Here is a 26,780-nt window from a genome sequence, read left to right as displayed (position 1 = left end):
TTCTCTGCTTCATCTGAAATGCTTATGGAAAGACTGAAACAAGAATATCCTTGGCAAAACATTAACTTTGTCAGTGGTCAATCTCTTTCACCAAGGACCTGCATGTTTTCTCCTCAACACTTAAGATCTCTCTTCACTGAAACTTTTAGGTTATTCTGACTTTTCAAGTACCGCATAGAGCTTGCTGCAGATTTGTACTCAGGTATTTCAAAGGGAATATTGATTTGACTTTAGCATGCTTACCGTTAGCAGTTCAGAGTTGGCACCACTATCTTTAAAGCCAGGCATTTTTATGAAGTCCTGGATTTCCTTAGCTATTCATTTTTAGATAATGTTAAAGTTTATCGGTGTATAAAACTATTTGGTGATGTAATTTTTAATTATCTTATCATCCCCATAAAAGGCTACATGGTCAGGAAAGGCAGTGGGTCAGAATGGAGATTAATGGACGTTCTTGGCTAAATCTGCAATTTAATTTAATTGCTACTTTGAAATTTATAGAAAGAGCAGTTATCTTTTTTAAATGGAGGACAAGGGGATGTGACCCTAATAAGAAATTTCTTGCTTATGAATTGCAGACTTTCTTTTGTAACTGTTAACATTTTAAAAATTATAATTACAACAATTCTGTAAACAACAGATTAGGGTCACAATAAAATTACTAATCTGGTTGCCTTGTTATATTTCTTTCCAGTAGTTAGATTTAGTGATATGTTTGGTTGTCTTTTCTTTCCCCCTTTTTAAAAACAATTCTGCCCTAATAAGCAATCAGTACAAAATGGAATCAATGTTGAAATCTTTTCCTCCAGAGATCTGTAGTGCTTTAAAGAAATAATACTTTTTGTCTTGAAAGCATGCACTGAGCTACTGTTATTAGAAAAAGGAGAGCAATTACTGCATTTTTAAGATAAAATATCCTTCTTTTCTAATTGACTTTAAATCTGAAGAGGCACAAGTTTAACAAACATTTCATTTATGTTTCTTCTTCTTCAGAGGAAGCCTAATCTGCACACTGAAATCTGTCACTGTTCATAATTTGCCCCTTCTGAAAATAAACCTCTCAAAATAATGAGTGGGTGGGGTTTTTTTTCAGTTCTGCCAAGTTGTTTATCCTTTTGAGGATCTGATTAATAACCTGTTGTGAATGTCAAAGGGCAAATTAAAAGGCAAGAGTTATTTCTTTAAAACATTTAAAGTATTTTTTTTTATATGAACCCTTGTGCAATATATATCTCTCATTTCCCACAGCTGTGTGCATAAGTAGCTATCAGAAACTTCCAGAGCTCTTTTCCGTGTCCATCTCCACTGCTTGCTCAGTTCCTTCCCCTTTCCTCTAAGTATGTAGTAAGATGCAAAAAATTTTTCAAGTCAGTTCCTAAATGGATGTGCTTTCCTAAAGCCTACATAAAACTCCCATGAGAACATAAACTCCTGAAAAAGAGAACACAAACTCCGCATTGTATATGCTGTCAGCAATAGACCACCCTCTGCTTTTTTGTTGGTTTTGTTCACAAAAGGAAGGTTTGCAGAGATTACTGAAAGCTGTTGTTCCTATGGATTATTTTATAAAAGTATTCCATGTAATAGAACATACATCCTGTGTTTTAGGTCATGTGCCTGCTACTACATGTGATAGGCCACTGCTCCTGGTTCCGTCATTGCCCTAAAAAAATTCTCAGGAATAAAATTTGAGCAGAGAAAAACAGGAAAAATCCTGCATGCCATTAAAAAAAAAAAAGATAGTCCTATTCAAAGTGGGATATCTGGTTACCTAACTTACGGGTTACTGTCATCTCTGCTCCGTCCAGTTCCTGACATTTCTTGGAATCACTCTTTTTTCTTCTTTATATAAAAAGCAAACCTCAATATATAAGAATCATGCCTATCCAAATTAAACCAAAATCTGCCTTATTTTCCTTCAACACTACATCTTTCCTATTTAATGTTTAAGTCCTACAGGTATGAATCCTTCTGTCAGCTTCACTTCATGTCTGCTATTGCAGCCTTCACACTATTTCCCCCACACAACATCTCCCCAGCAGTATGGCAATCTGCAAGATTAATTTCACCAGCTGATCCTTAGATTTAATCTTGGATTTATCTTTTTTTTTTCATATCTGAGGGTTAGCTTCAGACTGCAGGTGACTGCCTTAAATTTCCCTTGTTGTCTAAAGCTGTGGCTCCATGTTTGCAGTTGTGCATTGTCATATTACCTTAGAGTACGGGTTTGAGTCAGTTCAGACACAAGGCCACTTTTCCAACACCCCTGTTCACTTAGCAAGAGCTAATGGAAGAGAATTTTGGATGGCGAGAAGCCTGATGCTCTGACTGCTAGGACACCATTCAGCACTGCAAAAGCAATACGTAATTTTTGCTTTTGACTGAGCAGTGACTGCAGCAGCAGATGCATGAATCCTTGCCTGATGACAGCTGTACATGTCCTGATGCAGCTGTATTAAGACCCTCTGTGCCAGGCATGAGCCTTCTTGTCCACTAATTGTCACATATAGGGAGAACAGGTACACAAAGAAATGGAATGACACCAGGCCAGTCTGCCCCAAGCCTAAAAATTCTCAATATGTTGTTGGGCTTTGTGTGAAGATTAGTAACTACTTGCATCTGTGCATCAGAATCAGCAGAGTAATAATGTGAAGGATGCCCTCTGAGCTATTTTACGCAAACTCCTACATTTGTTCTGCAAAACTGTGTACAGTTGGATTGAAACCAAAAAAAACATCACTCCCCACAGCTTTTGCTCTCAGCCTATTTTCCCTTGTCTTATTTGTTGCAGAACAGAACTCCTGACATTTGAAGACCACAGTTTTGAATCACTCACTCCTTCAATGTATAAGATTCCTGAATTGTTTTCCAGATCTCAGAATTGCAATTCAATTACTTTCTAATTGGAATTTAATTGCTTAATAATTACAACTTAATAATCACTCAATGAGGAAAATAAGTCATTAAAAAACCAATGCAAAACATAAAATAATCAAAATGTAGACAACTATTTATTTTCAGCTATTTACATACAGTTTTAAATTGGAAAGGATGAGAGACACACTGAAAAGTTATTTGCCAGAATCATTTGGCTGGAAGGGGTCATAGCACAAGTCCTGCTACTGTCCAGACAATTCCCACTGAAGTCCACCAGTGTACCTCTTCTTGAGGGGTATGGCTATGAGAAGGGGTTGGGGAGGTGTAAGAAAAGCGCTGCAGAAGCCAGGCATCTGCGGTATAGCAAGAGACAACACAGCGGGAGGAGGAGATAGGTGAGACTGAGGTCTGCTCACTGCCTGAACTAGCTCTTTTATCACCTCCCTTGGCTTCTGCTCTTCTTCCCACTCTTGAGTTGGGACAGGAACATATGCAAGCAGCACAGACTGCTAGTGCTGCTTGACTTCACTCCACAGCTGCCTGGAATGCTCTCCCCACTCCTAAATAGCATGTGTTCACTTTGCTGTATTTTCCCTTACACCTGTAACTTACTAGTCATTGCTCCCACGTGCTGGCTTCCATGGTAGGTTAGCCATTGTCTTAAAGGTAGCGTTTGTGGCAGTGTGTGGCTTCATTCACAGCTGTCACAACTCTCAAAATCAGAAGGAGAAAATTGCTACTGTTCTGTCCCCAGCTTGATGGATACGTAAGTCTTCTTCCAGCAGGAATAACTCCTCTTATGTGATTATATCCTTCTGTCTTGGCCAGTGCTAATGATTGCTAGGCTCTATAAGTGTGCTTATGCTTACTTCTGCTGCCTGTGGGATGGGAAACAGGCAGACAAACTCAGTCTGGGAGAAAAATCAAGGCACCTTGCTGGTGATAGCTATGCTGTGCCTGCATGTTCCTATGATACAGGCATCCTCTGCTGTGGGAGAAGGGCTCTACTCCTTGGACAAGAACCAGCAAGTAGTCAACAAGGAAAAGAAGCAGAGGGAATCAGATGGTTTGCTGGTGATCTACTCTTTGTAGAGTCCCAAAACAGATGGAGCAGAATAGGACCAAGGGGAATATGAAGAGCAGCAGAGACTAGTGGCTTCACTGGGGACAGCTTTTACTTTTAATATCTAACCGTTGTTTTGAATGACATGCCATTGAGCAAGGTCATTCTAGGTCAGCAAAAATGATTCTTTGCTCAAGCCAAGAATGACCCAATTCTGTTATTACAGAGCATGCCCTTAGAGCACTGGGACATCAGCGAAATCAGTTACCCCAAGTAGCAAATATGAGATGTTGGTTCTCTGCTGTAAACTGAAGTTCATTTCTGATTCACCTGAGCAGCACGAGGAACAGTGGCTGAATGCACATGTCCTTACATAAGTGTGGGTCTGAAGTAGAGCACACAGGGCGAGGTCAGTCACAGCAAGAGAGCGGGGTAAAGCATGGTCATGTGGGCCATGAGATCACTGGCACTACTACAGTGACCTTTGGCAAAAAGACCACAACCTGGCTATGCATCAGTTACACATTCCCTGCTGCAATTCAGCTATTGCCCTGGGAATCCTTCTCCTACCTCCAAAGAGGTGAGCTGTCCACACAGAGGAATTAAAATATTCTGCTACAGTTCTGGACCATAATGGGAAAATCTAAGTGTGTGGCTTCAGAAAAAGTAGTCAGCATTCTCATAAAAAGGGCAAGACAGTCAGCAGCCTGTGAGTATTCACCATTGCACTTGTTAGGTGACCTCATAAGTTTGGCTTTGTCATGCACCACCAGTAAGCTGGCTAAGCTGGTTCCACTCAGAAAAGGGTGCAAGTGTACCTTCTGACACCAGAACTGGCAAATATGCCCCACTCCCAGAAAAAGACTAAAGCTACCTCTTCAGCCTATTCAGAACAAGTTTATATTAGCTCAACACTTTGCATGATGGAAACACAGAGATTTTAATTCAGCAATCACAACACTAAAACTGGATTTATTATCTTGTGAAATCAGGGCTTCATTGATTGTAAGAAACAGAGAGGTTAAATGGGAGTCTGCATGTAGCAGATTTTTGGAGTTCTGAATGCTGCTGTGATTTCTGCCTTTTTTCCTATCTTTTCCACACATTTTTTTTTTTATTTTAAATTGAGGCAAAACATTTTGGGCAGTATTGCCTAATTTAAATTAAAATCTTTCCAACATTTTGCAAGTAAATCTCACTGCTGCAAAACCTAGAAAAAATGCTCTTGGTATTTTAAAGTGTTCCAAGAGCTGTTATTGAATAACTCTTCATGTAGTTTTACCTAACAGACTAGGTATCTTCTGCTTAAACTTTCAGTTAGACTTTAAAATTAGTATCTGCACATGATCTAATTTGAAGCTGTAACTTGCACTTAACACTACCACAGAGTTCTCCTGCTTGTTTCTACTACAAGAGTTTTTTGCAGTCGTTCAGTCTTCCGTGCCAGTCATTGTGCCCAACTTCAGCAGCAGAGTCTCTGCTATGTGTCATGTGGCACATTGACTTTCTCCATCCCTGCTTTCTTCTAACAACTATGCTTGCACTTGATGCTGCATAGAATGCTCCATTTTATGAAAAGAAACACTTCTTTACAAGGGTTACTAGGGCTTATTTGTTACAGTTTGGTTTTATTTTTTGAAGGTCCATCCTCTGTAAAACTGTGATCTACTTTCTTAAGAGAGAGAACCGATCAAGACAGATCATTTGGTTGTCTACTCAGTGTTCAAACATTTTGGATTGAAAAAAAACTGATGGATTTTCCTCTCAGCTGATCTGAGCACTCCTCATTGCCATCTGAGGTTAGCATAAACATTGTAAATCCCACAAGTGATAGAAATTTGAGAGAACCAGGAGTTGAAGGAATAGTATTAAGTCAGTTCCTTACACAAGATTTCTTAAACACAGTACACAAGTAAAGTACTCACACAAGCAGTTCAAATCTACTGTATGATGAAGTTTAAACTAATCTTTCTGAGAAAATGGCAAATTCAGAGCAAGATAATTTTGTTTGCTAAGAAGGTAACCATTTCAGAATTATTGAAAACCACTGAATTCAACCAATTCCAGAAGGCTGGGCAATTTTTAGTCAAGAGAGACATTTTTATCTAAATAATGTCACACATTCTCTACTGTAATTTATTTTTCAATTAATTTAGTAGCATATTAAAAATCACACTGATGTACTTAGGAGCTATATCTTGTACCAGAATTAGAAACAGTTAATTGCAAGTAGGTGATTGTTATAAAAAAAAAAATTAAATTCTACTATTTGGAAAGCATGGTGTAAAGAGGAATTGTTGAGGGGGTGGATTCTTGTCTAATCATGTCTCTTTTCTAATTCTGAAACTCCTTTGGAAGATGAGGAAAATAATTGGCAATGTCAACTGTCAGTATCAAATGATGACCATTTATATTGCCCATGTTGTTTATGCATAGTATAAACTTCTCAATTAGTTGAAAGGAGAAATTAATTATCATTTTCTGGCAGTCAGTTGGTATCTCCCAAAGTTAACATTTTCAGTGGCAAGCAAAGATGCGCTATCAAAGTTCTATCATTTAATTGCAAAATACTTATTATCCTTTAAAAAAATGTCCTAATGCAGATTCAGTATTGCCTTGAAACTCATACAATATGACAGATTATTCCCCTTTAACTGTGCACAACTTATTATCAGAGAAATATTGCAATATCCATGATTTGAAGCACCAGCAACCACACAGGAAAATACATTCTTTTCAGCCAAACCTACATTCATTCATGCATGCATTCTTTCATTCATGTTCAGCTGAAAGAGGAGCAAGTATACAGTTGCCAATGCACACAGCTTTTGAACTATCAATACATACCATTGAGCTCTGATATATTGAGCCATGGGTGAATATTGGAAAACAACATGATTTAATTTGCTGTCATCAGAAGTGAGCTATATGAATTATTATAACTAATACTGAACATACTTTTGTTGGTCATACAACAGCTGCCTTTATGTTTTTGAAGTATGAAGTATTTTACACTTCATAGCAACAAAAAAGTTGAATGTGTTTTCTTGTTTAGAAGGTATGCTTTTATGATCTGTCCCATTTGCATACCATCTTATATGTGACAGTCCTTCACAAATAATTGAGAAACCTCTGCATAAATTAGAACAAGCCTTGAAGCAATTATTCCTTTCTTTACTGATCCATGCAAAATCAATTCTTGTGTACACGTAGGATTTTTCCTGACTTGTTGACAGAACATCACCATTGTAACAACTGCCAGTGTCAGGATCAGAGTAATGACCTATGTAGAGCCATTCAAATACATAAGAGTGTTAGCATTCTGAGTCAGCCTTCAAAAAATCCTGGATAATGTGCCTCACAGTTAGTCTATGATTATTATATGAAAAAAAAAACAACCCACATATTTGAATACAAAAAAGTTAGAAGGACAGTTTTATCCTCATAGCACTTTCTTTTTGTCTGACCTGCCTCAAACCTATGGTTTTTTTGTAGGTTTTTTTTTTTTTTTGCATTTAAATGAAAGTTTAAATAATTTCTTTAGAAAGCACATAAAGAAATTCAGGATTCACTGGTTTTACAGGTGTTGCATCAATGTAAACTATTCGGCATCAAGTATATGGGATTTCAGATTTGAACCAAATGTTCTACAGTGCTTCAAACTGCTGCTCCCATTTATTTGCATCATTCAGACTGGGTTCTTCAAACGGCAGTGTCAGTATTTCCGAGGAAGTATTTGAAAAGTCTTTCGAACAGTTTGAAACGGTTTAGCACTTCCAAGAAGTGCCCTTTTCATGTATCCACCCACGGAAGCAGGATTTTGTGACTGTGGTTCAAAGCCATACCCTGGCCTTGCTGAACCTTTGTGCAAAACACCTGAGAAGCCATACGCTTGCCAAGCTACTTAGCATGCCAACAGGAGACGAGAACAAGAGAGTGAATTTGTGTTTTACCAAATAAGCCTCAAGTTTGAAGCCTGTTAGCTTCCCATGTGCGTTTCACTTTTCAGACAAGACGGGCTGCCTGAGCCACTCGCGATCGGGGGCAGGGCTGGAGGAAAGGGGAGATCCCGCACCTCCTCCCTTTGGGTACCGTCCGCACGGTACCGAGTAGCCCCGAGACGCGGTTACCAACCGGGGCGGCCCTGCCCGAGCCGGGTCTCGGAGCTGCCCTGCCGGGCGCTCCTGTCTCGGGGCAGGGGCCCCGCTCCCGCCATGGCCGTTGGCAGCGCCCACACGCCCTTCCCAGCTGCCGCGCCGGGCCTGCCACAGGCGGGAAGCCCCGGGTCTCCTTCACCGACGGCTCCCGGCTGTTGCTGACAAGCGAGGGCGGCAGGACAGGGACCTCCACAGGCGAAGTGGCAAAGGCGAGGGCGCCCAACAGCCCTCCCCACAGCACGATCGCTCACCCCCACCCGCTCCAAGAATGCGCTCTTCTAGTCCCCCCTCCCTCCCCGCCCCAGGAATGGGCTCTCCCAAGCCCTGCTGCCGCCCCGGGAATGGGCGCTCTCCCTCCCCCCCTTCCAGGGCCGTTCCGCCCCGTAACCTCACTTCCGGGGCGGCCATTTTGGGAGGTCGGCGCTCGGTGGCTGGTCCGTGGCGGAGGGGGCGGGCTCGGGCCCGGTCCGCAGCGGCTGGTGACAGCGGCTGGGGGGCACCCCAGGAGCCGGTTAGTGTCGGGGGCGCCGCAGGGGAAGAGCCGCCACCCGGTGACCGCAGCGCCCGTCTGCCCTCGCCATGTCGGACTTCGACAGCAACCCCTTCGCCGACCCGGACCTCAACAACCCCTTCAAGGTGAGGCTGGGAGACCGGGCCGTGATCCTTCCTCGGTGTGGCGGCGAGGGGGAGAGCGGGCTGCGCCGAGCCGCGGGCATCCCGCGGGAGGGAGGGAGGGGCCCCGGCCTTTCTCCCGTTGCGTGGAGGGGGACCGCTCCCTGCCACGGGAGGTGGGGAAGGGCCGGCGCTGCGGGGTGTCGCTGGCCCTGGGGAGGGCCGGCGGGCTGGGGTCGCTGGCCAGCAGCGGTGGTTGGGGCGTGGCGGCTCTGGGGGGCTCATAGGGCAAGCAGCGTTTTTGGAAGCCTTGGAAACGGGTGCAGCCGTTCCACGAGTTCAAGTTTCCATGTTTCCTTCGGTTTCTAAAATAGCACAAACTGCGTTTCAAGTGCATTGTTTTGAAGGAAAAAGAAATGTTTCTTGATTTGGACAGTAACTTTGTGTGTGTCTGTTACTACTACAGTCTTTTTTTTCCTTCCTTTTCACTAACCCAGATAGTTAAGCTTAGTGGATTTGCCCCCTTTTTCCTCTTTATCCTTCTCCCAGCCCCCATCAAGCTTACTTGGTTCTTTACGTTATTTCTGAAACATGCAGGGTGCTAATGGCTATCTTAAATTCTACCTTGCATCTCAAAATGCCGTGTTGTGATGTATTCTAAAGCTTTTAATTTCTGCACTAATGACTTGTCATGCAGCTGAGAATTGTTTCTTCAGCCGCTGTTCTGGCTTGAGCTGTCAAAACGAGCTGACCTTTTTGGAAACTTCCCCTCCTTATCTTTTCTTTCTTCATTATATTAAACCAGTTCAACTAATTTATCAAACTACTTACTTTAATAATCTTACCGAACTCTTTTTTTTTCTGCATTTTGTTTCATGCTGACACTTGAAAGCACACACATAGCATATGGCAGTGAATTTAGATGTCAGCTGGAATAATTAAGCCTTTTAAAAAAGTTGAGCTGTCACATGTCAAGCATACTTCTGTGCAGGTAGCTGCTGGAAGCATAGCGTTACTGATGTATTGTTCACTGGAGTCTGTCTGAATCATTATTTCAATCTTTATGGCCATAAAATTTTGTTGGTAGTATTCCTTAGGCTAGACACAGTGTTTTTACTTCATGTTTTACACAGTGAGGTGACCTTCCAGATGAACAGCAGCCCTGGCATTGAGGTTGCTGCCAACAGTTTGGACTGGCACCAATGGCAGTGAGCACTGTTCTCTTAAATCCCTTTTGGCACCAGCCACTGAAAAGGTGTCACTGTTCTAGAATGTGTCTTCAGCAACAAAAATATGTGATGCTTTTTCTCACATTTTGTAATAGTTATCAAAATAACATCTAGGAAAATTTATTGTGTATAGATACCCAAAGCAGTTAGGGGTATTGGAAGCACCATAGTTGCCCCTGCATCTCTCATCAGCGCAGGTAACTTGTGCTGTGTAGTGTTTCTGAGAGCTAAGCTAGGAACCTATCTCAACCATGCTTCCATTTTGAAGACATTGCTTGAAGTGCAGTAGTTTATTCCAGTTTCTCTTTAGGGAAAGACTTCTGTTGTAGCTGTTAGGCAGAATCCACTCTCTACTTCTCATCTGCAATGCATTGTGAGAAAAGGACTCTATAGCAACTTCTCTGTAACTTGAAGCTCACTGTTAAACACAGTTGTGGATTTCTTTTTGCAGGAGTTGGTTTAGGGAAGCTGTATACTTTTTCAGAGGTTTTTTTCACTTCCTTCAGTCTCTGCTAACTTCCATCACATTCCTCTGAGGTAATTTTGCATACCTTTACTTATCCACACATTTAACTTGAAGGGGCAGAAAGTCTCATATATAAGCCAAACCTTGTTTGCCGTCTCGTTGGCATAACAGCATTGAAATTAGTGGGTATTGATGTGTGTCTGCATTTAAGGTCTGTCTGACTGTGTGTTTTAGAATACTTTACGCATAGAACCAGTATTTCCAGATGGACCCTGACAACCTAAGTCATATTGTCTGAACACCTTATTCAAATGTACCCATATTTGTATTTGTCTTGGCTTGATAGTTTTGTGTATGATGTGATTAGTTGTTTTCCTTACTTTTGAAGCCGCTTCCTGTGCTGATGTAAAAACACAGAGTAGTATGGCAGAGAAGGGGGAGGGACGTCATGTGGAAGAGTTGTTGCCAAGGTCTAAATATAGATGCTTCTTTTGCTTAAACATTTTGGTTTTACTAATTGTCTGTGCTCTACTTGTGAGGTTTCTCATGCCTTCTAATAAAAAGATTTCAGCAGAGATTCTTGCTTGATATTACATCAAATAAATATGTTATCTGGGAAGGGAAAGGTAAAGCAAAAACATCTGGTTTGCTCAGTATTTTGGGTAGTCAGCTCTTTTGGAAACATAAAATTAAGTTATGTTTCTGTTTTGGTATGTACTGGAAGTAATAAGATTTATTTTTTCAGGTATTAACTTACTTGGATTGATGATTAGGTGTTGTTGATTTTAAGACAGTGGCTACCTATGATCTGCTTTTTTTTTTTTTTTTTCATTCTTTTAAGAAAACTCATTAGTTGAACTGAACCCAAAGGCTGATATGCTTTTGAAGTCACAGTATTCCTCTGTAAATAGCTGTTCTCTGGGACCTGTACCAACAAACCCAAGAGATGTTTTGATTTAAAAGACAAGTTACAGATAAGTAACATTCTAACATTAAAAAGCTTTTGGTCACATTAGAGTTGTGCAGAAGAATATGCATCCATGTACCATACAAATGAAGACATGGTAATCCTGCTATAAATTGATGTAGCAGCATTGTGAAGAAATACACGTTTGATGTGACTTCAAGTATCATAAATAAAAGCAGACTAATAATGAAACCTATTTCATTTCTTTCACTGAGAAACACTTGTCATACATTATGAGTATGAATTCATAGTCAGTAAAGTTCTCAGTGACAAACGGTGCAGTCCCACAAGCACTTAAATGGAACGAGCAAAGCCGATCCAGTGACAGTAACTGTATTCAGCCAAGAGTCTAGAGTGCTAAACAGGTCCATAGAGAGGAGGCAGATCTGAGCTGAAGTTAGAAAGTCAAGTCACGGTCATGATCAGGTCCCATGAAAGTAAGCAGGATCAGCCAACAGTCCCCATGATGACCATGGTAACAGATACAACGGTTCTGAAACAGTCTCTCAAAATCCAGTGTAAGTTTCATTTACTCTGAAATAATTCAGCAGTTCATCTACAATAAAAAAAAGTGCTTCTGTGTTGGGTTTGTTTTTTGTTTTGTTTTGTTTTCCTGAGTGAATGATACTATTACTTACAGAAGAAAGTATTCTTTTTTAAACTGGAGCTGTGGCTTTCACAGGCCTTTGGTGGCTTGGCTGACAGACTGTAAAAGGTTGGGGGGCTGGCTGTTACAGTCATCCAAACGTATTAAACAGTTACTTACGAGTGGCTGTGGAATCAGGACTTTAAAAACAGAGTTCTGTGAATTCTATTGGGTTGGTTCCTCTGATGTGTTTAGAGCTCTGAGCACGTGCAGGTACTTGATACAATAGAAATTATGGTAGGTCTGAAAATGAAGATATATTTATATTTAAATGTGAATGGTGACCTTCAGGTAAAAGCCAACCACTACGTGATATGGATGACGATTTAAACAGAATGGCCTATGTCTTTTTCGTTTTTAGTGTGGAAGGGTACAGTCATGGAAACCCTCAAATGTATGTAATGTTAACTGTGTGAGTAGTTTCAGTAGGATTAGGTATGCAAAGTGTGGTTAGCTTCGAGTTGTTGCTTCAAAAGGAAACAGCTCTTTTGTAGTTCTGTAGTGACTGCCATTCTTGTGTGGATGTCTGAGATCCTCTAAGATGTCTAAAAATGGCATTAGGCACCTTAATTGCTCCCACTGGGGTCACAGGATTACTTGAGTCACTAGAGCTAAGTATATGTTAGAGCTTAAATTTACTACAGAGGTAATTCCAGTTATAATTTGGATATTATACTTAATCTGACTCACATGAGTGCGAATTAGTCTTCTGTCTGGTTTGGCAGGACGTGCAAGCTGGGGTTTGGTGCTAAAGCTAATAGTGCAGATGACTTTTACCTTGTGTGGCAGTTAAACCTGTATGGTTTACACCAATTGCTCAAGTGAAGCTATAGTGATAGAAACTTACAGGAAGAAAAATAAGTCAGTTATTTTTGAAAGATCAGGTTCATAACCACTTGAAGTGTTTCTGCAGTATTTGTGCTTTGGGATTCAAAAGTTTTGTTGTGTGCCTGTGTGCATAACTGGGTTTTAATTCTTTTATATAGCTTGAAATATACTCAGTTAAGTTGTCTGTCTTTAAATTAATAAAGGACATAAAATAGAAATATTTTTCTGATTTTATTACCTGGTTTCCCTTCATGACTTCCAAATTTATGAATTTCTCTAAATCTTGCACAATGCTGAATGTCCATGGTATTGGAAGTGTCCTTTAGCTGTCCTACATGGTAGTTAGCTTTCAAGAGTACACTTCATCACATTTTAATAGATACTCAGTATCAATTACAGCTGCATTTTCCCCAGATTTTCAGTAAAGTGTTAACACATGTTGATTGATTATGATTATTATACTATATATTGAGATTTAACATTACAAAGAGGAGCGTAACATGCGTTTCAGAGCTGAGGAAGGAGAAGGATTTGAAAATAGCTATGAAATGGAGATGTTGTTTTGTTAGGCATCCAGTACTCCACTGCAGGATGAGACTGGTGGAGACTTTAGGACAAATTTGGTCTTGTGAGCCTCAGAAGTTCTTTTTCATTTCAGAGGTGGGGAATTTACCTTGCTCAGCAGCTCAGAGCTTCATAGCTCTGCTTCTGTGAGATCTGGCATATAATGGGCACTGCTTGAGAGCCAAGTGTAAGAAACCTTGGTTGGCTGCTTTTGTGCGATCCTATTTAATAATTGTGTTCTGGCAGTGCTAGAGTGAAAATTTTTTGAGTATCGTTCTGTGAGAGGGGTGGGAAATCACTGATCAATGAATGGGATGTTAAGCTTGAAATTGTGAAAGAACTATGTAGTGGATACTCTGGTTTATTTTTTTTTATTATTAGAAGTACAGAAATAGTCTTTATTTTGCCTCTAAGTCATTAATTCTTCCAGATGTTACATGTGTAACCTTTGAGGACAATTTTTTCTTCTAGTAAGTGGTTTTTAATCATAGGTTAAAATATATTATTGTAGGTGCAATACATTAAGGCTTCCTTTATACTGTTAAATGTAAGCTGTTTATACTGCTAGTGTGTTATTAGGATAGTGAAACATGAAATCTCAATTTAGTTTGTGAAGTTTCTGTACCTTTACTCCTTCTTGGGCCTGAGATGATGAGGAAAGAAATAAATTGTGAAGAACCAGCAAAGTTTGAGACTGCATCAAAACATCAGTAGCGTCTTGTAACTTAACTTTTCCATGTGCAGCTGGTGGCATGAACAGGGAGGAGGTCCATGGGGAGTTCAGCCATTTGATTTATACCAAATATTTAGTGAACATGTGCAAATTGCAATTTCAGAGGCTTAATCTGGCTGAATGTAGGATGTTGTGGGACAGAAAAACATGTCCTTCATGTGTGGGCTATCTTCTTTTCCAAGTGTCAGGTCCTAATTTGAAAACTGAAACCCAACAGTTAACACAGGAGGAAAAAAGCTTAGATATCCATTGCTGGACCAATACTTTTTTTCCCCTCCCAATTCTGTTCTCAAAAGCTAGGCTTTGTCAGAAATCTCTCCCCAAAAATGGTCATGAGGACATACTGAAAGCAAAGTATGTAATACAGAGAGTTTCAGCTGAAACAGAAATAGCTTTCATTGCTCTCCAGAACTTGTATATTAAAAGTGGGATGGATGGTTTTCTTCTTGAACAAGAAATCAAAAACCTCAGACCAATAAACATAGCTTCATGCATTTTTTGTTGCATTTTTGCTTAGTTTTGTGAGCCAGTGATGTGGTCTTAGGAAGTACTCAACAGAGAGTAGGAAGTACAACTGTTATAGTATTAAAGTTATAGTATTAAAAAAAACCCTGAGCCTCAGGATGAATTCTTACTTGAAAGTGTACAATTAGTGTTATGTTTAGAAAATGCTATTATGAAGTGGGTATAGGGAGTAGTTGTGATAATCAATGAGGAGCTTAACTTGAAATAAAAAGAGCTTATCCTTTTCATGTAGCAAAACAAAGCTTTTCAGTAGGAGTGGGAGGGATAAGAAATCATAGTTGGTCAAGATTGACTTTGCTAGGTTTGTGCATCTAATCTCATTATTTCTCCAGGGTGGATTCAGTCCTCGTAGACCTCTGGCTCCTGCTTCTGTCCTATAGACAGGAAGAGTTTTTTAAGGAATAACATCTTTGCTGAACATGTTGAATAGTTTGGAGGATAAGAATGGAGTTGTGTCTCTTCTGCTTTCTGGGAACATCTTTCCAAGCACAAAACCATCAGGAAGAATGCATAGCTAAGTGAAGGTGGTTATAGAACAGTAAATGCCAAAGAAGTTGGCCAAGTGAAGGCTGGTTGATGTCAGTGACTGGTAAAGCAGTTAGGTTGAATAAACTTATTTGTGGGGATTTTGAAGTAAAAGAGAAAAAATTTATGGTGGCAGAGCTGAAGGGTAGCCAGTGACTGATGAGAGAGGTAATAGAATTGATATGGTGAATTATTGGTAATATAAAGAGACTTCATCTTCTGAGAGTTTTTGTGATGAGGAGAACTGTTTTCTTGACTTGGGTTGCAACTACTCCAGTCATGAAGAGATCATTCTTAGCCTTTGAACTTAATGTAGAACTAAGATCAAAAATTAATCTTTCTCTGGTTGTCTTCGGTAGCTTATTCTTCCCTTGGCTGTACTTAAGGAGCTGTGTAACTGATAAGGTGTTTTCTGTGTTTTCTGTTTCTGTTTTCATTCACTAAAAGAAAGTAATCCTCTTGTTTTAAAATCCATATTTTGTGTTCATAGTATATTGTTTCTCCTTAGTGTTTTTTTTTCCTAGGACTAACCAGATATACTTCTGTCAGTTTACTCAGATACTTGGTGCTGTCCTATGAAAAAAAAAGAGAAGTGAAAGAATTATTTCACTTCTAAGTGCAGCATTTCAGTTTTATGCTTTTTCCAAAAAGCATGACTATTCTTTTGATGTATAATACTCCTAGTATCCAAGTCTTGGAAGATATTTAGTTGTTTTACTGTCCTTGTCAATCAGTGTTTCAAATTTACCTTACTATCCCATTTTCTTAGTAGTTACCTTTATTTCCCCTGTTCTTTTCCTTGTAAAAGTATCTTATGCATTTTCCCTGTTCCTCTTTCCAGTAACTTTTTTGGTTCTACTTAAGTTATGTGATTTTTAATTTGAAATTCTTGTTTTCAATTGCTAATGTTTTGTAAAACCATTATAATCTCTATCTAAATCGGTGTTTGGAATGAGTGTTTATAAAACCTGTTTTTTGACCTCTGCAATAAGAAGTTGCTTTTACTTTCTTGCTAGTCTTTGGAAGCAAAGTGAAAAATATTGAAGTAAAGTAACTGTTCTGTACAGAGCACTGATGTCACTTACTTAGATCCACTTAGGGGAAAACAAAAGGTAACACAAGCACAAATTATCATTGTTATATTTTTAGTCTGACTTTTTTTCCTCTTTCATTTCATTTAATGTTAAATTATTTGTGCATAAGATAAATGCTTTGGCATTTTTGATAGAAGAATGGATGCACTTCAAAAGTGAAAACTTTTTATTAACAACCTAAAGGACAATTTGGAGAGGACAGTTCCTAGTTCAGTACTTTCTCTTGACTTAAAAGAAATCAAAATCACAACTAACAATGTAAACTCAGCTGTTTTTCAGAATATTAATGGGTTATATATGCTATCAAAGCATCATGCTCATGGTGGAACCATGCTGGACCCATTCCCAGTGAACAGTAATACAGAGAGTCATTACAGATGTATCTACTTCTTCAGTCTTTAATTTGCTAATCTCTCTTTCATGTTAATGAAACCTGGTAGCTGATTACTAGTTTTGGTCTCCTAGACAACAGAGGTCTCTGTTCTCTTTAATTTGTTTTTTAAAAAGCTGTTAAAACTTGCATAGAATGGATTATTATGCTCCATTTTAAGCATTCTCGCTTACAATCAATTGGTTTTGTACACTCTGATAACTGAGTATTCAGTTAATTTTATCTATATCTGAGTGTTGTGAGCATAATTTGTTAACCTTGTTAACCTTGAAACGTTTTAAATAGTTCTGTAGGTGCTCTTGCCAATATGAGATGTGGATATATTGTGTTTTCTGATTTTGTTTGTTTGTGTTTGAGGTTTTTTTTTTTTTTCTGACTGACTTTTCTATTCTTCATGTAAATACTGGTATGCTTGTTGTACCTGACTCCTAGTGATTCAAAGACTATGATGCTAATCTTTGCTTTTGAGATTGACATTATAGGAGACAGCCTACAAGAAGAAGGTAAAATGAAAGATTAGGTTCAAAACAGTTTATTAGTTGTGCTGGTTTCTTAAACCTCCAGTTTCCTGAACTAATTCAGATATTGAAAATGTCATCTGAAATGACTGTATGACTTAAATGAACCAATAGCTACAGTAGGTGGATATGAAAAATGTCATGTTCTTAAATTCTGATCCATGGTTGGTGTCACTGATAGTTAAAAAAAAAAGATCAGAAACTCAGGGGGCTGAGCTGGCAGGAGTTCAGGTGAAATAAGGCTGGATAAGGAAGTCTAAATTGGAAGGAGGGAACGATGAGTTGGACAAGATGAGAATTACAAGGATCACCACTCAAAAGGAGCAGGGACTGAGACTGGCTGGGTGGCTAAGGAAAATCAGATTGTGCCAAGGAGTAAGTGCAAGGGCAGGTCCAATTTGGGCAGGAGTACTGGTCCACCAGGACCTAGCTTTCCCAATCTGACGTTGGACCAGGCATTATACAGTTGCTGCATCCGGTGGCTGACATCAAATAGAATCATAGAATGGTTAGGGTTGGAAGGGACTTTCAAAAGTCCAAATATTTAAAGTCTGTCCCAGAAATTCCCAGTCTTCCGTGTTTGCAGAGTGTAGCCCGATTTTTAGTCACTTAAATTGTGCCGCAAATTGGGGTCTCTGGATATTTGATGGTTCCAGCCATACTGCTGCTTTTTGTTGGTGTCCGTATATTATCACCTATTGGAACAGATCTTTGCACCTTTTTTTTTTCTGTTTCCTAATATTAAAAACCAAAAATAACTAAATAATAATATATTTAAACTTTATTGTCTGGGTAGAATATCTAATATGGAAAACTGAGTTATGCCAGCTTAGATTTACCTGTTCCTGTAGAATTTTAAAGTTTTTACTGTTTTTAACCACTAGAATAACAACATCAGTGCAACACAGAAATCTGATAGGATTCATTTAAATGCCACTTTGAGTATGTGGCCCTGCACAACATTTATTGTTCATGTTCGTTATTCAAACCCTGATTAACTTTCAAGTTCAGTGTTCTATTATTCTGCAACAGTGAATATGAGTGCTTCACAGTTTCTCTCACTGTATTTAGATGACTTGGCATTTGCTCCATTTTTAAAATGAGATGAAATGAGTGTAAGGTAAATGATTCTTCAGAAATGCTGTAAGTAGTGTTTTGACGTTTGAAGTGCAGCTCCTGTTGGCATAAGTTGTTTGATGCATGGTAGGTATTCAGAAAAGTCTAGCAGCTTACACCTGGGCACCCAGACTATGAAGAGCTTGTTTCTTTCCATGCTGAGGATAGGTCTAGCATTAGAGAAGGTCACAGTGAACTAGTATAGGAGAGATACCCATCTCCAGGCTAGTTCTTGTCTGTTTCAGGTGTGAGATTACTCTTCTTTTCCTGTCATCTCTGGTTTACTTCTTGAGCCATTCTGCTTGTGGAATAGATCAGGCCATGAACTTCTAGTGAAGTCCAGACTGTATAATTGAGGTTTTCTGGGAGCAGAATTTGAATGCTACTTGCCTTGATGGTGTTTGATTTGTGTATTTCAATACAACTGTAATTTTGTGGTTTTTTTAGGTAATGAAACTTTTCTTAGATAGAGCTGATATTGACTGTTCTATGAGTTACTTGGGTTTTTTTCAGAGCTGCTGCTACTTTTGCAAACATTAGCAATATTTGGCAGAAGTATAGCAATTGTTATTTCAAAATGAGGATGGACTTCTTATGGAGGGCTTCTTGCTCTGCTTACTGTGTCTGTTTAAGCATATAACTTATTTCTAGTACTAAGACTTTTGATGTAGTAAGCTTTTTTGGCTCAGCATATGTTTCCTGTCATTTGTCAGTGTTAGAATGTCACATTAGCTGTGTGAAGAGATCTGAGAAATGTTTTTTTTTTTTTTTCCCCAGTCTTTTCTAAAACTCTTGGAGAAAAAAGGCTTTCTTTCATCGGATGTTTATTATTGTTTGCATATTGTATTTCCAAATATAGATTCCTCTTCTAAGTTTGACTTGAACACTCTTTTCTGCTTTTTGAAAATCTGTTCTCTGTTCAGTGGCTGTCTCATGAGTCTGATGTTCTAGGTATTAAATAATTGCATTTATTGTCCTTTGTGGGCACAGTCAGGCCTAGTTGGTTGGTTAGCAGTACGCTCCTCAAACACAGAAGTTTAGTGTTGAAATGTAGTTGTTAAGCAGCTAATGTAACTTCAAGTGCTGAGTGCTATTTGGGTTTTAGTGATGTAGATGTACTGTTTCACTGTGTGGCTGATGATTAACTATCACCAGTTTCATATGTATCTATACTTGAACATTTTTATGTGTGGAAGAGGGAATGATATGAGAGCATTTGTGGAAGAGGTACTGTACTGAAAGCATGAACAAAGAATAGAGTATTTTATGTTCTGCTAATTCACACTAGCATGTAGAGGCTAGAAGAGGTGTACTGGGTCTGACTTGGAGGGAGTTAATTTTTTTCATAGCAATCCCTATGGTGCTGCTGTTTTTCAGATTTGTGACTAAAAGTGCTACTCAGGCACCAGTGTTTCAGCTGTTGCTGAACAGTGCTTGCACAGCGTTAAGGCATCTCTGCTTCACCCTGGGAATAGGCTGGGGTTGGGCAAGAGTTTGGGAGCGGACACAGGATAGCTGGCCCCAGTTGACCAAAGAGATATTCCACGCTGTATATAGCATCATGCTCAGCAATAACATCGGTGGTGCTGGTAGTGATGCTGGGGATGTTCCAAGGTAACCATTGCTCAGAGGCTGGCTGGGCATATTTCTGCTAGTGGGTGGTGGTGAGTGATTGCCTTAGCATCACTTGTTGGGTTTTGTTGCTTTTTAAAAAAAAAAAAAAATTACTCTACCTGCCCCTCCCCCCACCCTCCCCTATTGAACTCTTCATATAAAGTTAGTGTGGTCTATGGTAGTGGTTACTTCTGTTCTTCTGCAGAACAAAGCTTGCCTGTCTCTAGCACAGAGAAATGTTTCATTCATTACATCACTTTCTCAAGCTAAACCTCAAGTGGTCTTTCTTACTGTATAGTCCATTGGAGGAAAAAAAAAAAAAATTACACTTTTTTCTTAATTTTACCAGTTAAAGTAGAAGCTGAAGCAGAGGAACTTTCGGCAATATGGGACACTTTCCTCAGCTTCATTTCTCTGAAATGCTTTTCCTATTCCTGAAGGTGTTGGACGTACTTCTGGGTAGGTAAAACCAAGAGTTACAGAAAGCTCTTTTCTTCTGCTGTGCTTTTTGGGTGTATAGTTGTGGACTCCAGTCTTGTAGGTCAACATAGCAGGCTACAGTTTTCTTCTCTACTGAGAGCTTTTTTTCCTTTTAAATCAAATGCGTAACAGATGGAGTTTCTTTTAGACTGTGTTAATCTAGGTTTCTAAGAAGCTCAGAATGGAATGATGTCATTTTGGAGAGGTGGATGTTTACAGGCTTTTCCAGTGAAAACAAACCTTTTTTAGATTGAAACAAAAGCTGAATTTTATATGATATAATGATACAAGTCTTGACTTTTTGCTTATATACATGTGCCTACATTTATGGAACTGTTTTCTCTTCTAGGATCCTTCTGTTACACAAGTGACAAGAAATATTCCTCCAGGGCTAGATGAGTACAATCCTTTCTCTGATTCAAGAACAGTAAGCACATTTATTTCTTAATCGTACTATTAATCTTTTTTGGTAAGATTTATCAGGTATTGTTTTCAGAGTTTGAAGCTGATGTAGAACACATCACATGCTAGCTAAAGGCAATGGAAGATGTGTAAGGGTAGATAGTCCCATGAAATGTTTGGAGGATTCAGTGGGTAGGTTTACTTAAGTGAGCTTTGACTTACTAAGGAAGAGTGGCTCTCTGAAAGGGGGCCAAAACAGAACTGAGTTTTTCCACTGTCCAGTAAGACTTCTGGCAGTCTGTCCTTATGCTTTTCTGAATTTGACTTGCTTTAAAGCTTGTGAGTGTGGCACACTTCCCCAGTGTGCCACTTCCTTTTGATTTCCATTTTACTTAATGGAACTGTTGCACAGAATAAGAAAAACATGACACTTAAGTAATGATCCCCAGGCTATGAGTAGTTATACTGTATTAAAAGGAATACATTATGTCCAAGAAACACAGTTGGTTTTTGCCTCTAATTTGTATAGTTTTAATTTACCTTATGCTTATTTTCACCCATGAGGGAGAAATACAAGGAATGGGGTGGTAAATTCACACTGTAACAGCATTTTTCAGTGTTTACTTTTGATAGTGAAGTTCTTGTGGAAGATTAGGAAAATGTATGGATGATTACTGTCTGTCAGTATAATTTATAAACATTCAAATACTGTATTTTTCAAATGTAGGCTTATTTCCTATGGCAAATCTGGTCGTGCTGATAGGGTTTGTTGGTATTTGAGTCTTTGCAATGCAACAGTAAGGTTTCATACAGCGTTAAAATGCTAGAGTGGAAGAAGCTTGGTTTTCGATTATGTCTTGGATCAGCTGTTTAAGGCAGAATATTTACAAGTAGCAACAATGTAACTAAGTCTCCAGGTTTTTTTTTCTCCTAACAATATAATGAATTATGTTTGTTTTTCTGAAGTTTGAAGAGTTTCAAAATTGCTTTACGTTGATTGTAAGTTATAAAGACAGTAGATCTTGTATTAAAAAAAATATAGAGCTACTCTGACTTTTTTGTTACTTATGTATTTATTTTAACATGCAGCTCTGTGAGAAAAGGAAAACAAGTGTATGGCTAAGGTTATCTGGCTTTGAATAGTCAGCTGTGCATGTATAAAAAAATCTAATTGCTCTTTGTAGATGACACTCATCTGGAAAAATGGGGAGAATGGAGGAAATCTTCAAGTCAGTGTTCAGATCTACTGAATATGTGCTGTATTCATACACTGTGATTCAATTAATAATCTATGGAATGTTACCAAATTAATAAAAATTGTCTATTGAATGATCAGCTCCCTTTCTTTAAAGGAAAAGAACTTTCATGGGATACAAGCTGGTAGTAGCAAAATCTGTTGTGGAGACTTCTTATTTTGAGAATCGCTGGGCTGTAACACTTGAAGTGGTGTTTGTTTCACTGTGAGCAACAATGTATAGTTGTGATTTTTAAGGAAGCTGAGAATGGTATGCTTCAATTAAAAATCTAAATTGCTAGGGGTAGTGGTAAGATGGTATCTTGCAGTTTATAGCATTAACACAGTGTTAAACCTCTTTCTCCCCTCCCTCCAAATTCAAGTTAATAAATCATGCTGGACTACAAAAATATTTCTCCATTGCAAATTCAGATTTCTGCGAGAAAGTGACTTCAAATTCTGAATACTGACATTCTTTGTCTCAGCTCTAGCGTGTTCTCCCTTGGCAAAGGGAGATGCTTCTTAGCAGTTCTGCTTCTTGGCAGTTATCAGGATAGGACAGAAAATAAGAAGTAAGTTCTACTTTTTTCCCAGTATTCCTTTTCTTAATTTTTTATATATATATACATAACGTACATCCTTCACATCTGCAGTGGGAAATTTGGTAGGAAAACAACATGTAAGAGATAATGAGGAAAGTGAATGGGCATAGGAGATTTTAGGTCTCAAGTGTTACCATAACATGAGAAATCAGGAATCTTTTTTCTTATCAAATTTCAAGGCCTGTCTTATTTTTGGTAGTTAAACCAAACAAAGTTTTCAGTGGATAGTATAAATGTCAGATTAAATATCGTTGCCTGCATTGTCACTGATTTTGTCTCCAGCTCTATCAGTCACCATGGAGATGACTCTGTCTTTTGTCATGTTTCTGAAATCAGAATTATCAGAATCAGAATTATCAAGATCAAGATTGGAAAAGACCTAAAAGATCATCCAGTCCAACCATCACCAATACTTCTCAGCTAAATCATATCCCTCAACACAACATCCAAACGTTTCTTGAACACCCCCATGGTCGGTGACTCCACCACCTTCCTGGGCAGTGCATTCCAGTGCCTGACTACCCTTTCCGAGAAGTAATATTTCCTAATGTCCAGCCTGAATCTCCCCTGGTGCAGCTTGAAACCGTTGCCTCTAGTTCTATCACTGTCTACACGAGAGAAAAGGCCGACCCCTAGCTCACTACAACCTCCCTTCAGGAAGTTATAGAGAGCTATAAGGTCTCCCCTGAGCCTCCTCTTCTCCAGACTAAACAATCCCAGCTCCCTCAGCTGCTCCTCATAAGGCCTGTGCTCCAGACCCCTCACCAGCTTCATAGCCCTCCTCTGAACGCGTTCCAGGGCCTCAATGTCTTTCTTGCAGTGAGGGGCCCAAAACTGAACACAGTACTCGAGGTGCGGCCTCACCAGTGGTGAGTACAGGGGGACGATTACCTCCCTGCTCCTGCTAGTAACACTGTTTTTGATGCAAGCCAGGATGCCGTTGGCCCTCTTGGCCACCCGGGCACACTGTCGGCTCATGCTCAGCCGAGCATCAATCAGTACCCCCAGGTCCGTTTCCTCCACACAGTCCTCCAGCCACTCAGCTCCGAGCCTGTAGCGCTGCCTGGGGTTGTTGTGGCCGAAGTGCAGGACTCGGCATTTGGTCTTGTTGAACCTCATCCCATTGGCTTCAGCCCAGCTTTCCAGCCTGTCCAGATCCCTCTGTAGGGCCTCGCTACCCCCAGGCAGATCCACACTCCCAGCCAATTTGGTGTCATCTGCGAACTTACTGAGGGTGCACTCAATGCCCTCATCCAGGTCATCAATAAAGATATTGAAGAGGACAGGCCCCAGCATCGACCCCTGGGGAACACCACTTGTGACCGGTAGCCAGCTGGATTTAACTCCATTCACCACCACTCTCTGAACCCGGCCCTCCAGCCAGCTCCTTACCCAGCCAAGAGTGTACCCATCCAAGCCATGGGCTGCCAGCTTCTGCAGGAGAATACCGTGGGAGACAGTGTCAAAGGCTTTGCTGAAGTCTAGGTAGACCACATCAACAGCCTTTCCCTCATCCAGCAGATGGGTCACTTGATCATAAAAGGAGATCAGGTTGGTCAAACAGGACCTGCCCTTCATGAACCCATGCTGGCTAGGCCTGATCCCCCGGCCATCCCGCACATGCCGCATGATCTCCCTCAAGACTATCTGTTCCCTAACCTTCCCTGTAACCGAGGTCAGGCTAACAGGCCTGTAGTTCCCCGGATCCTCCTTACAACCTTTCTTGTAAATGGGAGTCACGTTGGCAATCCTCCAGTCTTCCGGGACCTCACCAGTCAACAAGGAGCGCTGATAGATGATGGAAAGCGGCTCGGCTATCACCTCTGCCCGTTCCCTCAGCACTCTTGCGTGGATCTCAAATCAGCAAGGAACAGATGAGATTAAACAATTAGTATTTCTGCTTCATCATTTAACTAGTGTTAAAGAACGCCTTTAATATCCTTTAATCTCTTCCTGCTTCTACAAGTTTTACTAAGGCATGTCGAACTCCTTTGAGCACTCTCTGGACATACGTTTAACATGTGTGGACACAATAATGCGTATAGCAATCACTTTCAAATTGCTGCATTAAAAATAAAAAAAAAATTGGTAGAGTTGAGGATTTGTTGGTTTTAAGTGTATTGGATTTGTGTGGCAAGGTTTTGGTAGCAGGTGGTATACAGGGGTGGTTTCTGTGAGAAGATGAGAAACTTCCCCTATGTCCAATAGAGCCAATGCCAGCTGGCTCCAAGATGGACCCACTGCTGGCCAAGGCAGTGGCAGAAGGGAGTGGATGGGGAGGAAGATGTTTTAAGATGTGTTCTTATTTTTCATTATCCTACTCTGACTTCAGTGTGGCAAATTAAACCCATTTCCCCAAGTGAGGTCTGTTTTGCCGTGATGGTAATAAGTGAATGATCTCTCCCTGTCCTTATCTTGACCCATGAGCTTTTTGTTATATTTTCTCTCCCCTGTCCAGTTGAGGAGGGGACTGATAGAGCGGCTTTGGTGGGTACCTGGTGTTCAGCCCACCACATTGAGAGGTATTTCAGTGGATTGTTTTCAGTAAATTCCTGAGCAGCTCCCCTTCTTCTGTCTGCATCTAAATCAACTTAAATATCTACAGGAAGCCTGATGAATCATCCACAAAGAACAAGAGCAAAAAGGTGTCTTGTAGAGTGGGGTTGGTTGAATTTCAAAATATGAGTGCCTTACTGTAATGTGTCAGTGAAGGTCAAAGACCATGAATTTATGAAGTAAAGTCTCTGTAAAAACAGTTGACTTAGTTCCCCTGTCCAGATTTGGGTGGTGTAATGTGATGTGATATAATATGATATTATGTAGTGATGGCTGGAGGTTAGTACAGTTCTCACAATACAAGTCTGAATAATTAGTGTTAAAGTTACATCCTTAGAAAGACAGAATTGCTAACCATCTGTTTTCCTGTAAAGGTCTCATCAGTTATATGCAGGCTATAAGTTGGCTGGATATCTCTCTTCCATACCCAAATCCCTAAGCCACCAATAGCACTTGGACAGGCAACCAACAGACGGACAAATATGATTAAATAAGTGCCAGGTCATAGGTTGCAAGGGACCTCTGGAGGTCCTATTTTTCAATTCCTGCTATTGAAAGTTGGTCACTGAGTTGTATTTCTTGTCTTGGGGAATTTTGAATATAAACAAGGTTGGAGATCGTGTGACCTCACTGGGCAACCTGTTGCAGTGTTTGACAATTCGTACAGTGAAAATTTTCCCATTATCTAATCAGTTTGCTGTATTTCAACAAGTAACATGCTGTGTAATAAAAGCAGCATCATCTTTTCCTAACAACTCCATGTGTATGCTGATCCATAAGGGAGTAAAAAATGTATCTGTTTCATTTCTTATACTTGCTAAATTATGTTTCATTATGGCAGAATTTTAGCGCTTTATCCAGATATATGAGTAAGCCAGACTTTGGTCCAGTTAAGTATGAAATTAGGAAATGAAACAATTTTTAAAGGATGCCTCTGACATTCCACTCAGGTAGGAAACACAGATCAAGTCTTGCTTTCAAACTTACTTTCAAATTAAGCTTGATATGGGACTAAGTCTTCTAGATTCCAGAAGCATGGATTGGACTGTTAAATTTGAGATGGGAAGGAAGAGACTTGACTTCTGCTGCCCTGAAGCCACCTGAGAAGCTTGTGTCTTCTCATCTGCTTCCGAGATGGAACAATCATAGAATCGTAGAATAGTTTGGGTTGGAAGGGACCTTCAAAGGTCATCTAGTCCAACCCCCCTGCAAGGAGCAGGGACATCTTCAACCAGATCAGGTTGCTCAGAGCCCTGTCCAACCTGGCCTTGAATGTTTCCAGGGATGGGGCATCCACCACCTCTCTGGGCAACCTGTGCCAGTGTTCTACCACTCTCATTGTAAAAAAAAAAAATAATTTCATGATATCTAATCTGAATATACCTCCCTCTGTTTTAAAACCATTACCCCTCATCCTATTTGCACAGTAGTTTTGAGGATGCTCTGGTATGAACTGTATAAGATGTTCATCAAGGTTCAAGGAGTTACCTGGCAAGTACCAGATTCACTGGTTTCTGTCAAAGATGCCTCAGCAGTTTTTATTCCTAGAAATCGTATGTCAATAAAAATAAAAATAACATA

General features: G+C 39.9%; 1 protein-coding gene across 1 annotated transcript in view; it reads left to right on the top strand.

Annotated features, from left to right (window-relative positions):
- The first annotated feature begins 8,519 nt into the window (after window positions 1-8,519).
- SCAMP1 (secretory carrier membrane protein 1) overlaps window positions 8,520-26,780 on the top strand; it is a 43,791-nt gene continuing 25,530 nt past the window's right edge. Inside the window, exons 1-2 of the mRNA XM_086770016.1 lie at window positions 8,520-8,733; window positions 20,755-20,832. Coding sequence (XP_086626142.1) covers window positions 8,677-8,733; window positions 20,755-20,832 — 135 coding nt within the window. The 5' untranslated portion in view covers window positions 8,520-8,676. The remainder of the gene's footprint in view (window positions 8,734-20,754; window positions 20,833-26,780) is intronic.

Source organism: Chlamydotis macqueenii, chromosome Z (assembly GCF_036417535.1).
Source record: "Chlamydotis macqueenii isolate bChlMac1 chromosome Z, bChlMac1.mat, whole genome shotgun sequence".
Classification (NCBI taxonomy): Eukaryota; Metazoa; Chordata; class Aves; order Otidiformes; family Otididae; genus Chlamydotis; species Chlamydotis macqueenii.
Note: the sequence above shows the minus strand (reverse complement) of the source record. Positions and strands in the feature narration are given on the sequence as shown.